This window comes from Podarcis tiliguerta, assembly GCF_965153285.1.
Source record: "Podarcis tiliguerta genome assembly, chromosome: 1".
NCBI lineage: Eukaryota > Metazoa > Chordata > Lepidosauria > Squamata > Lacertidae > Podarcis > Podarcis tiliguerta.
The window spans coordinates 4,283,308-4,301,206 of NC_139534.1; the positions used below are offsets into that span (position 1 = coordinate 4,283,308).

The 17,899-nt window shown below is 40.1% G+C and overlaps 1 protein-coding gene across 2 annotated transcripts in view; it reads right to left on the minus strand.

Moving 5' to 3' along the window:
- PCNT (pericentrin) overlaps positions 1-17,899 on the minus strand; it is a 77,904-nt gene that overhangs the window by 57,432 nt on the left and 2,573 nt on the right. For both annotated transcript variants that reach the window (XR_014502312.1, XM_083400359.1), the window contains exons 3-11: positions 16,957-17,212; positions 16,418-16,476; positions 15,615-15,789; positions 11,986-12,110; positions 9,768-9,879; positions 8,476-8,740; positions 5,640-5,727; positions 2,210-2,426; positions 529-752 (exon numbers count right to left, since the gene is read on the minus strand). Coding sequence is in view for 1 of the 2 variants with exons in the window: in XM_083400359.1 (XP_083256485.1) it covers positions 529-752; positions 2,210-2,426; positions 5,640-5,727; positions 8,476-8,740; positions 9,768-9,879; positions 11,986-12,110; positions 15,615-15,789; positions 16,418-16,476; positions 16,957-17,212 (1,521 nt within the window). In the remaining variant the exon portion in view is untranslated. The remainder of the gene's footprint in view (positions 1-528; positions 753-2,209; positions 2,427-5,639; positions 5,728-8,475; positions 8,741-9,767; positions 9,880-11,985; positions 12,111-15,614; positions 15,790-16,417; positions 16,477-16,956; positions 17,213-17,899) is intronic.

Below are 17,899 nucleotides of genomic sequence, written 5' to 3' on the forward strand. Positions count from 1 at the left end.
TTGGCTTACAAACACTTCGGGTTACAGACTCCACTAACCCAGAAGTAGTACCTCGGGTTAAGAACTTTGCTCCTAGGATGAGAACAGAAATCATGTGGTGGCGGCACAGTGGCACTATTAGCTAAAGTGGTATCTCAGGTTAAGAACAGCTTCAGGTTAAGAAGGGAACTCCGGAACGAATTAAGTTCGTAACCAGAGGTACCACTGTAACTAGCAAGGAACTCCTGATGTTTGGAAATTCAAAGAAGCTAACTGCAACCCTCACTGACAATAAATACAATTCTGAAAGGTTCAGTCGGCCAGCTTGATTCAACATGCCATCCAACAGTATTCAGACAAAACAAAACAAAACAAAACAAAACAAAACAAAACCCTGTTCCTTGATCTCAGGAACTACTGTGCCAAATTTAGAGGTGTCCAAGTGAACAATTTATTTTTAAAAAATTGTTGATACACATATGTATTCTCAATTAAAATCCTTAATTATTTCTCAGAAACACAATATATCAACATCCCTCCATATTTTACCTGCTCCAGTTCCTCCTTCCAATGCATTTCTTGACACACACTAATTTCCTTTAATTTTGTATTTTCTCTCCTCAATTCTTCTATGTCTTCTTTTTGGGTCTCAACCTGAAGAACACAAAGTTTAGCTTTGTACTCATTTTCTAGTGCCAAGCATCGCTCAGCCACTTCCATTTCTACTTGACGCGCAGCATCTTGAGCACTTTGTAGACCAAGTTTGGCAATTTCTGAAAATAATAAAAGTTTAAAATATTTTTCATCAGTTTTCATAATTGCAACAAAATACTGAACAAGACATATTTAGTGTTTCATTGCTATAATCTTAGTTTAGATTAGAATGTTAACACTTTTAGAAGATTATTAACACTGCTGTTACAGGGGTTCCATTCCTATTTGCAGGGTTGTGTCCCCAGTACTGGGAGGCTGCTCTTCTGGCCCATGGCAATTATGCTATGGGATTGCACAGGTCTCTATTTTTTTATTCAGTTTTTTAATAATTTTTTATTAGATTTTACAATTTAATATTAAACACATTTACCATATAAAAGAGAAAAAAGAAAACGAAACTCCCCCCCCACCCCATGACTTCCTTCAACTTCAACTTCTTTAAATATTTGCTACTTCTGCTTAAGTTTTGTCTTATTTTTCTGATGTTTTAGCTAAATGCTCTTATATTCTTATCATTTTTATACCAAATTTTCTTTCAAGTTACATCTTACACTTGATTAATTTCCATATTGTTGTTTCTTAACCTTTACACTTGTTTTCTTAGTTGTTTACTCAAACCCTGCTAGTGAGTCCATTTCTTTACAATATTTCTGTAGATACAACATGAACAAGTTCCCAGTCTTTTTTATAGTCTTCACTGTCATTGTCTTCGAGTCTTTCTGTGAGTTCCGCCATTTATGCGTATTCCGTAAGTTTGACTTGCCATTCTTCTTTTGTTGGTATCTTGTCATCTTTCCATTTTTGAACTAGTAGAATCTTAGCTTCCGTTGTAGAATACATGAATAACTTCTTTCAATCTTTTGGCAATTCCTATCCTACAATGCCAACCAAAAAAAGCTTCTGGTTTTTTAACAAAAGTTATTTTAAGCATCTGCACAGGTCTCTATTTTGTCCCCAGCTGTATGAAGCCTTTGGGAGCAGCCACTAGGAGTTTGAGGTCAAGGTGTAATCAGTATGCTGATGATACCCAGCTCTATTTCTCTGTTACATCTGATTCAGGAGAGATGGTGAAAGACCTAGACAGGTGCCTGAATGCAGTGGTGGACTGATGAAGGCTAATAAGTTGAGTATGAATCCTGGGGAGGCAGCCCCTTTGTGGGCAAATGGTTCTCAGATCCAGGAGACAGGCGAGGTGACTGCATTCCCTCTGAAGGAGCAGGTCCGTTGTTTGGGGGAACTCCTCGAACCATCCTTATCAATTGACGCATAGGTGGCCTCCGTGGCTAGGAGTGCCTTATATTAGTTTCACAGGGTAAATCAACTAAAGCCTTTTTCTAAAGCCTATTTTTCTATTCTAAAGCCAACTGAAGCCTATTTCTTAGAAAGTGGCAGCCTGAGTACTGTAGTAAAGCAATGTATTTCACTGGTTTAGAACACAAAGCTAGCATTTTCCATATAAATGTAATTTTGGAAATTAAAATTTCACATGTTATTCTTATGACCTGCAACTGCTTACCTCTGAGGTGCTCTTCTGACATTTTGGCACGGAGCTGTTCAAGACTTAAACTATGTTTTCTTTTCAGCTGCTCCATTTCAGAAGTGAATCTATCTGAAAGATCCATCTTCATTTTCTTTAGGTTCTCTTCATATTGAAGTGTGAGGGAAGACCTTAGTAACTCTACCTCACTTCTGTGTTTATCATCCAAATGCAACCGTAAACAAGAGAGTTCTTCCTGAAGCCAGCATGCAGAAGAAAAACACTGGTAAGATTTATGAAACATATCCATTTTAAATTTTCTATGCAAAACACTTGTTTTACTAAACTATACTTCACAAGAAGAAAAGGCTAAGAAGTAAATCCTGCACAAATCCAAAGTGGAGCCCTAAGACAGTTGGATGGCGCCTTGTACTCCTCCTTCCAGCAACTCCTGCAACCAAGCTGATGCCAAAATGTTTTGCTCTGCTTTCCTTTGGCCCACATCAGTGAGGCCAAGAGAGGGATCTTGTCGTCTTCAGCCTAGAACCTCCACACACACTGCCCAGGCTTGTGCCCCAAGGAGGTTACTTTGGTGCTGCTAATGCAGCAGTCTGACTTCATCCCAGAGGTGCACTCCATTGTCTCTTGAGACAGACAGGTGCCAGCAACTAAAATTAGCACAAGCAGTTTACACGGAGCTAATTGTTCACAGCCCTTTGGCAGTCATCAGCAATAAAATGCAACAAGTAGCTCTGCCTTAGTTGCTAGTACAGCCACAATCAGGATGGAATACTGAATGCTAATGTATTAATAAACAGAATTAGAATTGATCATAAGCCATAAGTAGCACTGGTCTTCATGTGCACTGATATCCACTACTGGGTTGCAGCCTTACCCAAGGTGGACTGCAACAGCAACACTACTATGCTATGGAGACTGGTCCATTAGGATGAATGGAACGCCTCACCTTACCTCATGGGAGGGCCAGCCCTGGCTATAGACTTCCAAGCCAGACTGAAGACTTGGATCATGCCTTCCTAGAGCAGATAGCCAAACATTCAAAAAGGAGAGATACAGTAGTCATGGGAGACTTCAACTACCCCAATAGCTATTGGAACAAAAACTCTGCCAACAATGTAAGGTCCAACAAATTCCTCAGCCTCCTCATAGACAATTTCATTTTCCTGAAGGTGAAGGGATCATCTATCTTGTACCTGATTCTCAACAACAGGGAGGAACTGTTAGACACCTACTTTGCCTCTGTCTTCACCCAAAAGGAAAGCAGTGCCCAACCTGGTGATAACAGAATAAATAATGCAAAGAGAGAGAGAGAGAGAGAGAGAGAGAGAGAGATGAAGCCCAAGATAGGAAAAGAGGTGGTAAGGGAACACCTAGCTACATTAAATGAACTCAAATCTGCAGGGCCTGATGAGTTGCAACCAAGGGAGCTTGTGGATGTAATCTCAGAGCCTCTAATCTTTGAGAATTCTTGGAGAACAGGTGAAGTCCCTGCAGACTGGAGGCAGGCAAATGTTATCCCCATCTTCAAAAGGGGGAGGGGAGAAAAGACCCAGGTAACTACTGACCAGTGAGCTTGACACTGATAACAGGAAAGGTCCTAGAACAGATAATGCAACAGTTGGTCTGTGGGCACTTAGAAAAGGATGTGGTGATTACTAAGACCCAGCCTGGGTTTCCCAAAATCCGTCATGTCAGACAAATCTCATCTCTTTTTTTGATGGAGTTAAAAACTTGGTGGATTGGGGGAATGCTGTGGACATAGTGTATCTTGATTTCAGTGAAGCTTCTGGCGAAGTCCCCTATGATATTCTTGTGAAGAAGCTGGTAAAATGTGGGTTGACTGAGGTAACTGTTAGGTGGATTTGTAGCTGGATGACTGACCGAACCCAAAGAGTGCTCATTAATGGTGCTTCATCATCCTGGACAAAAGTGGGGTTCTGTCCTAGGCACATTGTTGTTCAATGTTTTTATAAATGACTTGGATGAAGGAACTGGGAAGATGCTCATCAAATTTGCAGATGACACCAAACTGGTAGGAGCAGCTAATGCTGCAGAAGACAAATTGGGATTCCAAATGACCTTAACAGATTGGAGAACTGAGCCCAAACTAACAAGATGAATTTCAATAGGGACAAATGTAAGGTTCTGCACTTGGACAGGAAGAGCCAGCTGCACGAATATAAGATGGGGACACCTGCCTTACTAGCAGTACGTGTGAAAAGGATCTAGGGGTCTTAGTAGACAAGCTTAATGTGAGTCAACAGTGTGATGCAGCAATCACAAATGTAATCTCAAAGCCTCTGTCTAAAATCTTAAAAGGTTTCACCCTCTGGCCTGAAGACAGACATTTCTACATTCCATTGCCTAGACTGGTGAGATGGAGGGTGGGGGGAGGCAGTTGTTTCCCTAAGCACATGGGAAGGCACTCATGACGATTCTGGCTTGGTTCTACAGGCTTTGGTGCAGCAGCAACTGGTTCAGTTGTCTCCTTCTGGCAGCGGCAGGATCAGTTGTCCTTCAACACCAGCATCAGGCTTGGAGGCAGAACCCAATCTGGAACCTTAGCTCACTGTAGCGACTGCTGAACGTAGGGGTCGTGACACTTTAGACCAGAGCTTTCCAAACTATGTGTCACAACACGTTAGTGTGTCAGCTGCAGGGTGTAGGTGTGTTGTGCAAATGCTCCCCACACTCCTCCCAGGGCTGGAAAGGGGTTAGTTTAACCTCCAATTTGCTAGTAAAACTGAATTACTGTGTCACAAAAAGATGCATGTCTAAAAAGTGCGTCACCAACATGAACAGTTTGGAAAGCTCTGCTCTAGACTATCCACTACAGCAGGATGGCTCAATGTACATCCCAAGGGCTGCATGCTGCCCTTAAGGCCTTTTTGGTGGCCCTCAGCAACAATCCCCAGAACAGCGCATGTTGGGGGGGGGGGCATTTTGTCTGGCAAGCCAAATATGCCTTTTTATAACTAGCTAGCAATTTACCTTGCTAGTAATTTACCTAGCTAGTAATTTTCCAAGTACTGATGTATGGAAGTGAGAGTTGGACCATAAAGAAGGCTGATCGCTGAAGAATTGATGCTTTTGAATTCTGGTGCTGGAGGAGACTCTTGAGAGTCCCATGGACTGCAAGAAGATCAAACCTATCCATTCTTAAGGAAATCAGCCCTGAGTGCTCACTGGAAGGACAGATCCTGAAGCTGAGGCTCCAATACTTTGGCCACCTCATGAGAAGAGAAGACTCCCTGGAAAAGACCCTGATGTTGGGAAAGATGGAGGGCACAAGAAGAAAGGGACGACAGAGGACGAGATGGTTGGATAGTGTTTTTGAAGATACCAGCATGAGTTTGACTAAACTGCGGGAGGAGTGCCTGGCGTGCTCTGGTCCATGGGGTCACGAAGAGTCGGACACAACTAAATGACTAAACAACACCAAATTTACCTTGTGGCGTTCCAGTTGCTGAGTTAGCTGCTCAAATAGATCATGTCTCTCCTTTTCGGTCATCTCTTCTAGAAATATGGCAGATGAACTGTATGGGGGGAAATTTCAAAAGAGTAAGTAACATGGTCTTCATATCTTTAATAAAGCAATGTTTTATTATAACATTGCTTTCTTATAGCATTACATATATGCTTTACTATATTATAATTTAATAAAGCAATAATTTTAATAAAGTATTTTTCAGCATATTTAACAATGGGTATGTTTAGCATGAAGAAGAGATTTACAGATTATTAGGCAATATGATAGCCTTCTTAATATATTCAAATGACTATCATACAGTATAAGATGCTGGAGCACATGTTTTTAACTGCTCCAGAACAGGACCCAAAATAAGGGGTTCACATTACAAGAAAGAGGATTTCACTGAAATATTTGGAAGACCCTAACGGTATAAGCCGTGGTGGAACAGAATGCCTCAGAAAGTGATGAACTCTCCCACATTAGATGTTTTAAAGGAGAGGCTGGATGGCCACCTGTGAGGAATACAACAGCAGTAGATTTCCTGTAGCAGCAAACAGTCGGACTAGATCACCCAGCTCCATCATTCTATGTACTGAACTGTAAATTTGGGGGTGATTTAAAGTCACACAGAAGCAACCATGGTAATCATGTAAGAAAATGTTAGCATGAAGTAGTATTCATTTCTACAACCACGGATTCACTTTTTTCAGTTACCACAATCATGAGATTAAGTTTCCTGTTCACACTTCACTTAACTCTATCACACTAGTTATAAACCTCAGGGTTCATTAAGAGTTGTGGTTTGCATCTCTCTCTCTCTCTCAGAACTTTTCTAATTGGTTGCAATTAGGATCTAGAGCTCACATAGGTGAAAGCCATCTTAACAGAGATTTTGCTACAGGAGAAGCATTTTCCATTGTTCAGCAGTCAGGCCTGCCATGATGCTACAGCCTGGATAATGCAGCTCAGGTTTTCACAAATGTTCCCCAGACAGGGAAGGGCCAGGCACAGACAGGTCCACATATTGAAGGCTCCAGCCTTCACAGAGGTACTGAATGGTGCATGGCTAATCCACAGAAATTCACAGTACCATGTTGCTTTGCATTGCCCACGAAAACAGTAAAATAACTGTTTTAGCTTCTTTCCATGTTCTCTCTAGCTGTAGCTGCTTTGGTGTGGGAAGAAACAGCTGTTTGGGACTCTGGAGTCATTCAGGATTTTACCTTAAATAAATCTTAAATTCCAATTAAATATACAAATCCCACAAAAGCTATTATCAGCTTTTATCAACAGGCTCTCTCTTTAGTTTGTAAGCATTTAGGGTACCTAAAATTTCCACTAGAAGTACAGTGGTGCCTCGCAAGACGAAAAGAATCCGTTCCGCGAGTCTCTTCGTCTAGCGGTTTTTTCATCTTGCGAAGCAACCCTATTAGCGGATTAGCACTATTAGCGGTTTAGCGGCTATTAAAGGCTTAAGGGATTAGCGGATTAGCTGCTAAAAGGCTATTAGCAGCTTAGTGCCTTAGAAAAAGGGGGTGGGGAGCGGAAAAAAATCGCAGGAACTCGCAATACATTTTCGTCTTGAGAAGCACCTCCAAAACGGAAAACCCTTTCGTCTAGCGGGTTTTCCGTCTTGCGAGGCATTCGTTTTGCGGGGCACCACTGTACATGAGGTAGTGAATTTTCCTCAAACCACACCCACCCACCTATCAACTGAACTCCCTGGTGGAATCAACTGACAGGCTGGAGGACAGGGTGTAATCTTACACTGACTGCACACCGCCATGTTCCCAGTAAGAAACATCAACCACGTTTCCTAAGCCACCCTCAACTTGAAGCAGCTGCAGACAGATCATAAGCATTCACTAGAATCAATAGAAACAAAAACTGTATATGAAAGACACTGTCACTGTCAGCTTGCCTCTTGAAAAAAATAATCTAAATCAGGATTAGCAAAGGATTCCCATTCTCCAAGTGGTTTGAACTAACCAATATTTTACAAGTCACTCACAGAATGCAAGACTGAGCTTGTGAAAACCAACTTAGGTAACTAATGTCTGCCTGGTAATAAATATAAGCATTGGTAACAAATAATAGCTTTTCCAGAGACAAAACATGAGGGCAAGCAATTGCACACTTCCTTGAAAGGATGGTCAGGGGCAAAATTCTGAAAGGCATAAAAGGGTCTAATTTTCTTGAGTCTTCAAAACAACATTAACTCTTTTTTTAAAAAAAAAATGAATACATGACAATCAAGCTAACCCAATCCTAGCTGTGACAAACAGAAATCTAGTGCATCCTACAGCTGCTAGATGCTCCTATGAGTATCAAAGTGTGGTAGTAAAAAAGGTTCTCCCCTAGCCAGGAGCACAAGTCAGGGCGAGGGCTTCAGGAGTTCTCCAACATGACCACCTGTCCAGACTGCCAGAGGAAACTACAATTACAAATACAATAGTACCTTGGTTTAAGAACAGTTTAGTTTATGAACAATTTGGATTAAGAACGCTGCAAACCCAGAAGTAGGTGTTTTGGTTTGTGAAGTCTGTGTTGCAAGCAGAACATATTCTGCTTCCTGTTGAGTGTGTTCCATTTGTAAATTGAGTCCCCCCCCCCCCCGCCCCCGCTGTTATGGGAAAGCATGCCTTGGTAAGTGGCGAAACCCGGAAGTAACACGCTTGGTTTAAGAATGCTATGGTTTAAGAACGGACTTCCAGAACGGATTAAGTTCGTAAACCAAGGTACCACTGTAGTTTTCATTACACATTCCAAGAATCTGATGCTACAGATCAAGTTACTAAATTATTAGCATTACCCAGATTCCACATGTAGATCTTGGCTGTTCTCCACCTCTAATAGGGAATAATCTTTCATTTCCCGCAGCCTCTGATGCAGCATTGTTAATTCTTCTCTGTAGTTTTCTTCCACAGACTTTAATTTCTGTTCAAAATAAAGTCTTAATTGTTCCAGTTCATTTTCATGTTCACTTTTTTTTTTATCCCATTTAAGTTGAAAATCCTTCTTCAGGTATTCCATTTCTTCCATGTGTGAAGTGCGAGCAAGCAGCTGTTCTTTCAACTCTGGTGAAAGACCAAGATAATACTCTCGTATTTTAATACAGTATATTAAAATAAAACAAGCTTCTCAAGAAGTACAACACACACAGGACAACGCTATTAAGAAGACTAAGCTTAACATTTGACCTTAAGTGCCTTGGACGCTAAGAAGCACTTTATTAACTTGAATAGAACTTATTACAAGTTCTGAGGTTGCTTGTGTAATGGGACTTGATCTCCTTCCCCTTGCCGTCCCTCAGTCTGGTCATGTGCGTTTCAGGGACCCTCCAGAACACATCAGGGGGTGCAGGGGGAAGATAAGAAAGCTTATTCTGTGTGAAAACACTGGATATCTAACAACTCCACCTATATTTACATTTTCCAAGATTTGCATAAAAACCCAAAAAGGCATGGGATCTATTAATATTGGCCAGGTTAAATGCATAATAAAATGAAGAAAGTAAATATAAACACTGCCAAGTCTGAAGATTGGTATTACAAATCTTAGAGCTCATTTACGAATGTTAACTACTCAATAGATCATTATGTTATATTCATTAAACAGCATACAGCAAGTGGAAAAAGGAGGAAATAATAATAATAATTCAAGAGCTACTATATAAATACAAATCGATGAGTTAATATTTCAAATAAATTGTTAAGATTCATAATGAATGGCATCAAGATTATTTGTGCCATAAATTTAGCCTGCATGTTATATTTTGTGTAGACCTGAAATAGTAAAAATATTTTTAGAAACTTAATATTATTTTTGAACAGGATAAAATGTAAATTATGTCAAGCCTCAAATCTGAGAAAGTAACCTAAAATCCTGAAATTAAAACTGAGAGTTTCACAAACATGCGTTAACAGTTCCTCAGCTAATTAGTCATTAAGAAGAATATAAAATATTGTTCCTTTATATGGCATTATTTAATAGCATAAAATAAAGTGCTTCACTGAATGATAGAGAATCAGACCCTAGAATTTAAAAATGAACAGAGAGCAAGTTACAGGTTACCATGATTCTATGTCAAATCCTCAAACGTACCACTTAATTCTTGGCGACTTGCCCGAGCACTGTCCAGTTGAGACCAAAGTCGTTTGATTTCTTCTTCTGATTCTCCCTTTAGTTTTTCTTGCATAGCCATTAGCTTTTCTATCTACAAGAGGTACAATGAGTTAGTACACCTACAAATTTTAATTTTATAAAAAGAGTTTTCAAAATCTTCTAGACCAGGAGTGACAGGATTTTTGGCCAATTTCTAGCTCCGAATTTCTTAACAGCAGCAACAATAAAACCACTTTATAAATTAGGTTGTTGAAATTTAAGGTAGCTAACCAGTAGTGCATATCTGCATGAAAGGACTCTTTGCTTTGTTCAATTCTGATAGTAAAAAAAACATTCCTAGGCTTAGAATGTGCTCAGCGGCCGCCTGTTCTTTCATTTTAACTCTACATCTTTTGCAACTGACTGGTAGATTTTGAATGGGATGGGGAACGTTTTTGGCCCCCACTGCACCCCTGACAGATGGACAGGACCACCCACTTATCAGTCAGCTGATGTCATTATGGCATTATCAGGCGATGTGCAGAAAGTTCCAGTTTCCTTCAGGGCTTCAGTGTGCCAACTAGTTCACTGTGAGGAACTAGTTTCTACACCTGAACCAAGCAGAATTAAACTCCTTGTGCATCAGCTGATGCATGGGGACATCACTCCTGCTTTCAACAGGGTTCAGGTGCACCAGTGAGTTACTTCTCTTTTTTATTATTGAAACTTTTCAACATACAATACAATAAACGCCAAACTAATCCAAATAAAAATAGAAAAAATGAGAAAGCAAATCTACATACAAGAAAGAAAGAAAGAAAGAAGAACACAAAAAAACCAGTGGGAGGAAGAAAGGAAAATGCAATGCCCTCTTGTCAGCCTCCCACTCTGGGAGATCTTCCCTTCTCTGCATCTCACACAGGGTTCTTCATCATCCATCCATCACCTTCCTTTGTGTATCCTCATTAACTCAGAGTACAGGACATCAAAAAACAGAACAAAACATAAGTATAGGAGAGTTTACAGAAGAAGATAAAAGCTGGAAATCATAGCAAATACAAAGAGAGATGAGAGAAATAAGGGCTTCCAGTTCTCCATCTGCCAATTATGTACATAAAGATTATTCAAAATATTCATTCCAGAATAGTTAGTATCTAGTTGTAGTCCAGGATAATGTCCTCAATCTGCTAGGCGTTTTTCCAATCTTCAATCCCAGACACTTCAAGACATTCTTCTTTCCACACAGAAAGTCCCAAAGGGGATCTTTGATTGTTATTATTAAGGCCAAAAAAAGCCTTTCTCCAGTCCAGTATAACAACTTTCTCTTCGAGAAATTCCAAGAACTCTTATTGGAGTAATAGTCCATAACTATTTACTTGTATCTTCATTAATTTTGGCCTTGGCCCCGGCCAGGTAGAACGCTCTGCCACAAGAGATCAGGGCCCTGCGGGATTTGACATCTTTCCGCAGGGCCTGCAAGACGGAGTTGTTCCGCCAGGACTTTGGTCAGGACTCAGCCTGACTCCCCTTCTCTTTTTGTATAAGAACTAGTATGAAAGAGGCCTCCCAGCATTTTCACAGGCCCATGTAAGAACAGCATAAACAGCTGGGCCTGATGAACATTTACTGTTCCCAACCCTAATCGTGCGGAAAGCCATCTAATTAGATTTTAATTTGATCCTGACTTGTTTTTAGGAGGTAATTTAACTATTGTTTGATTTTATACCAATGTTATATATTCAATGTTAGCCGCCCTGAGCCCAGTCTAGGCCGGTGAGGGCAGGATATAAATAAAAGTTTATTATTGTGATTAATATTATTATCCAATTCCATATTTTCCAGTCCTATTTCCTCTTGGCTATGCTTTCCCATCTTTAATTTAAAGAAAAAGTCCTTCCATTTCTATTTCTTCCATTCTTTTCCCAAAGATCGCCAGCAGCTTGATGGTGTTTTCTTCTGTGTTCAACTTGTACAGAAGATCCTTTCTCTCTTACGTCTATCACTGCCACCTCCAGATGTTTCTTATTATTTCTATCCATAATTCCACCCCTCTCTTAGAGCATCCCAACACCCTCATTTGCCTGTTTCAGTCCTCCAGTCACCTATGTGGAGATCCTCATCTGCTGTTCCCCACTCTGCCATTTCACTCTCATATTCAGGCAGATCTTGATAAACATAAAGAGCCTTGCAAAAAATCAACATAAATATGCTTATTTACCTCCTGCTGTAATTCTTCTTCTTGTTTCTTGCTTTGCTCTTTCATATCTTCCAACTCTTGTTCATGTTCAGCCTGCAGCTTTGTCATGGCCAGATCATACTGGTTTTTCAGGATATCATGCTCCACTACAAAATAACATTGTGTTCTATTATAAAATTAATTTTCTTATCAGCTGTCAAAATACACACAAAGAATGCACTCTACACCTGAGATACAGCCCTACTTGTGAGATGACAGTTTCTGGCATCACAACAGTCCAAACGTCTGAAGAGGTATATAAGGTCAGAAATGAATTTAAATTCTACTTCATACGTACAATTCTGTTAAGTTTTCTAATAAATTCCACAATCTTTGTAACAATGTTTCTGACAAAATAAGTATTATAATGCGAAAAGCAATGCCAGATGCTGCACTTTAAAGTCTAAAAGAGGTGATATTACAATGCAATCCTTACAAGTTTAATTTTAATTTTAACACTTATATCCCAACTTTCTTCCATCATGCAACCCAAGACCCTGTATGTGTGGTTCACAAATGGGCACCCATCCAAGAACTGACCAGACCCAGACCTGATTAACTTAAACAAGCCAGTAGCCTTGTGTGCCTGTTTACTCAGAAGTAAGTCTAACTATGTTCAATAGGGCTTACTCCCAGGTATGGGTGCATAAAACTGCAGCCTTAGTCTCCCAATAACTGGGAAGCAAAAGAGGAGTAGAATTCAGCTATGGAGAGTCTACAATTACAGACTTCTTTCTTTTGTTCTGCATTAAGGAAACTTATCCCAGGACACGGGTGGCGCTGTGGGTTAAACCACACAGCCTAGGGCTTGCCAATCAGAAGGTCGGCGGGTGAGCTCCCATTGCTTGGTCCTTGCTCCTGCCAACCTAGCAGTACCAAAGCATGTCAAAGTGCAAGTAGATAAATAAGTACTGCTCCAGCAGGAAGGTAAATGGCATTTCCGTGCGCTGCTCTGGTTCGCCAGAAGCGGCTTCCCCCGGAAGCTGTCTGCGGACAAACGCCAGCTCCCTTGGCCTATAGAGTAAGATCAGCGCCGGAACCCCAGAGTCGTCCGCGACTGAACCTAATGGTCAGGGGTCCCTTTACCTTTTTATCCCAGGTTTACATGCCTGGGAAACAAGAGTATTAAAAGAAGATTTAAAAAAGTGTAGAAGGGAAAAGGTTTAGAATATAAAATATGTTATTTCAGAGTCATTCTGGTGGACCACAAAAATCAGAGAATGAGAAACAACGAATAAGGAAACCTAGATAGGGTGGTACATCAAAGTCATTTTGCTCTGAACAGAAAATCAATGTGAGCGAAAAATAATATGAGATAAAACATAAGACCTGCAAGCCACCCCAGCAAGACAAGGGCTGGAAATCCAAAGAGGAGAGAAGATGGAAGTCATCTAAGAAACAGGATAGCATCATGTCACAAAGAGAACAAGATGACAGACATTGCTAAATAAGACTAGCAAAATCAAAAAGACTAAAAGACAAAGAACTGAAAACCTTGGTAAATGTGGATTCAGTGTAAAGTGTGATTGGAGAGGACCAAGTTATGGGATGGAAACAGCCTTGGTCACCCTGGTAAATAATTCACAAGGGACAATAGACAGAGAACCATTTAACACCATCAACCATGGTATCCTCCTGGTAGCTCTGGTCCTTCCTGGAGGGTTGGCCTCAGATGGATAAGGAGAAAAAACTGAAGCTTAATTTATTATTTGTAACATTTCTATCCCACTTTTCTTCTAAGGAGCTTAAGGTGGTGTACATAGTTTTCACTCTTTTCACTGTATCCTTAAAAAAACAACCATTAAGTAGATTAGGCTAAGAGACATTAAGAGGAATTCAATGTTGCACAAAGGTGGCCGTTTCATCACTATGGCTTCCCGGAGAGAATGATGCCTCCTCTCCTCCTGTGTGTTGTTTTGGGGCTCTTCCAACACATACCACCCTCGCCCCCCAGCCACATGAGCCAATTTCAGTGTGGGTGGTGGGAGGAAAGAGGTTAAAAATTCCATTGTGCAAGTTCTTGTGCAGAGCTTCCACTGATGGGGCTCATTAGTTCACTCCTGCCCAGTGAGCTTCATGACTGAGTGGTGATTTGAATACTTGCTTCCCAGGTCAATTTCCAACGCTCTAAATACTACACCAAACTGGTTCTCCAAAGAAGATGGGAGTTTCTGCGCATGAGAGAGCCATTAACTCTGGGAAGAGGTGTTCAACTTCTGCTTCAAGGAGCTGCACACCCCTGAATGATCACATTCATAGTTCGGGGGCACTAAATGCTTCATTGCTGACTGGGGAAGCTGAGGTGGCGAGGAATGCTTTTTACCAGCTTAGACAGGTACACCAACTGTAATCCTACCCAGTAAATAAGTAATCCATTCACTTGTCACAGACTGGATTGCTAAATGCACTTTACAAAGAGTTGCCTTTGAAGATGGTCCAGAATCTTCATATGGTACAGGATATGGTCACCTCGTTATTGGTGAAAGCCAGGCAGTCACAATATGTTACCCTGATTTTTGCATCAGTTGTACTGTTTACCACTGCACTTCTGGATCTAATTTAGGGTGCTAGTTATTACCATTAAAACCCTGACTGGCTTGGAACCAGATTATTTAAAGGGCTTTTTTTCACTTGAAACTCGATGGAACTCAGTTCCAGCATCTCTCAGGTGGGCACCATTGCCATGGTAAGAGAACAAGGGAGGCGTTCAAGGTGAGTTCCAGCACCTCATTTTCTAGAGAAATAGCACTGCTTGTACCTATATAGTTCTGCCTATACCTTAACAACCAGTACAAAGGGCCAAGTTCAGTGTCCACCAGTAAAGACATGTAATAGGGCAGGCATAGGCAAACTCTGGCCCTCCAGATGTTTGGGACTATGATTCCCATCATCCCAAGCTAACAAGACCAGTGGTCAGGGATGATGGGAATTCTAGTCCCAAACATCTGGAGGGCTGAAGTTTGCCTATGCCTGTAATAGGGCCTTCTTGTAACAACAGAATTCAGTGAAATTAGGCAGGCCCCAATCTCTTATTTTTTAAAAGGCCTTTTCTCAAAAGGTTTTGATGGGCTGTCAGGATGAAAGTAGTTAACTGATATATGATTGTGTTTTTTTTTATATTGGTGATTTTTAAGTTATTGTTGTTTATTGGTTCCACCTATATGTTTGAAAAAGTTTCATGAAATGGATTTGTATTTTAAAATAAAGTAAGCTGCTCTGTGGAGGGTTTCCTCAAAAAGCCAAGTATAATTTCATTAAATAAAGAAATCATGAGAGTTGGATGACTGAAGTGATGTCAGTACTGCTAATCTATACTTTTAAGAAGTCTTGAGGTGGAAAATACAAAGGAGGATAGAGGGTAGTCACAGACTTTTGGAAGGAGAAGACTTGGATATGAACTGAAGTGCACAGTCTGGCTTCGCAGACCTCTAGCAGCTGACTAATACTTCCTCTACCTGCCTCTCATTTTTGATAGCAACATACCTCAAGAATTGATGCGGCTGTCATTCTATTGGCAAGAGTGGGAAAGCACCTACTTTTTAGAGGCAGATGAAATACTGCTTCTTGCGCCCAAAAGTAATGATAATAACTTCTCAGAATATAATACCTACTTTCAACCTGCTCTTTTTCAAGAGAAAGACTCTTCAACTTTCTTTTTACTTCTTCAGTTGCTGCATTTAGGGTTCTTTCCATCTCATTTAATTCAGTCTGATGTTTCACAGATAATTCTTCATGCAAGTTTTTTAAACTGAGGTCTGTATTTAATGCACATCCTCTTTTAAGATTCTGAAAGAAAATGAAGTCTAACATTGAAAATTGCCACACAGTATCCTGAAAAATCCATAGCTTTTTAAATTAAAGGAACAATCATTCTTTCAATTTAAATGCTTTTAACTTTAGTTACTTGTCAGTCCCAGCTGCTACTTGTTGAGCCTTTGCAAAAATGAAGTGGGTTTCCTGGACAAGACCTACCCAATAGCCCATGTGTGTTCAAGCAACTTCTTTTTTTTCAGATAGAAACTAGCATCTCTGCTTTTATCTCATGATCTCTTTAGCAGCTGCCACTTGTTTTCATACAATAGTCAGCAAGAACACTGGATGCCACCACTAATTAGCCTTTACATTCACTTTTATGATCTTATTTTAAAGATGCATGATCAATAGTTTGTTAGTGCATTTTCTATTAGCATGCTTGGATATCTAGCCATGCAAGATAGCATGTACACACAATTCCTACATTTTAAGAAAGGGAACGTGTGTGTGTGTATACACACACACACACACAGAGAGAGAGAGAGAGAGAGAGAGAGAGAGAACAGTCTGAGGAACTGTAATATAAATCAAAGAATTTTCATCATATAAAAATCCAGCTTTAAAAAGAAAACATTTAAACACAATAAATTATACACAATACCTCTAAGAGCTGGGTGTGTGTCTTCTCCATTTCCAGAGCTATTTCCTTCTTCTGTTTATCTGAAACATCAAATTTGTTGTCACTGCATATTTGGCATGTCAGCTAATATAAATAACAGTTTCAAAATATCAAAGAAAAATTATCTACTCTTTAACTTCCACACTTCATATAACCTTCCCCGCATCTTCTTTTGTTCTTAATGGCTCCCCGCCCTCGCTTTTACAAATATTCTGATTTTGCATATTTATATTTATTAAAATGACTTGTTTTTACATAATTTGCAGAGGGTTTTTCGTTTCATAAAAAGCTTTTCTTACAGCACACTTGTCAAAAAGCATTATGTACTTCTAAATTATAGCATTAAATTTTATATTTTATATAATCTCTGTACATTATTAAATCATTTTCAAAATATTATCTGCTATGATTAAATTTGACATTAATTTTGCTCTCAAACAGCACTGAATAAAACATCAAAATGTCTGTGCTAGTATTCTATGGATTGCAATATTTTGGCTGAAAACTACAAGGCAGATTACCCATGGCATCTAGATGTTTCACGACCATTTCTTCTTTTTCCTTATCACTCTGTTCTTTAATACGCTCCAGCTCAAAATGGTATTGACCTTGTAGAACTGCTACTTCTTGAGCATGTTTATCGTTGAGCATCTCACGTAACTCCATGAGAGCAGTTTCTTTCTCTTTTCTCAGATTAGTCTGCATCAGTTCCAACTGGGATGTGTGTGTGTTATTTGAACTTAGCCTTAAAGCTTCCAGTTTAAGATTATGAAGAGCCTGCAGTCAAGAAAGACAATAATTGAAACCCATAACCCTGTTTGCAATTACTTTCAGTTTATTACAGTGCAATCCTATGGCTCACTTTTGCCAGCTGGACATCCTTGCACCAGGGATGTCACGTGGCACTGAATTATGTTTCTGCAGGAACCAGAAACGGTGAACATCAAGGAAAGGGGCCAGGCTTAGTTAGCACCCTAATTTCCCTCAAACCTTGATTCCACTTTTAACAATGGGGCAAAGTGATGGTGACAAGTGAGGTACTGCAAGTTAATGTTAAAGCACCTTTCCCAAATCACAATGATAGTGACTTTTACTAAACAGTAAGGAAGGTATCTTTATTCAGCTTATTAATAATTACCTCTAAGGATGTGGACAGGCTTCTTTGACAAGTGAAACTGATCACCTGTCTCCTGGACCCTTGCCCATTCTGGCTCATAAAAGCAAGCCAGACAAGGCTGGCCAATGAGCTCTGTAGTGGAGTGGTGAATGCTCTCCTCTGTGAGGGAGTCTTCCTGGACCCCCTTAAAGAAGTGGTTATTAAACCGCTTCTTTAAAAAAACCATCTTTAGACCTGGCCATTATGGCCAGTTATCACCCAGTATTCATTCCTGGGCAAGCTGTTTGAGCAGATGGTCGTTGAACAGCTCCAAGCATGCCCAGAAGATGCAGACCACGTGGATCTCT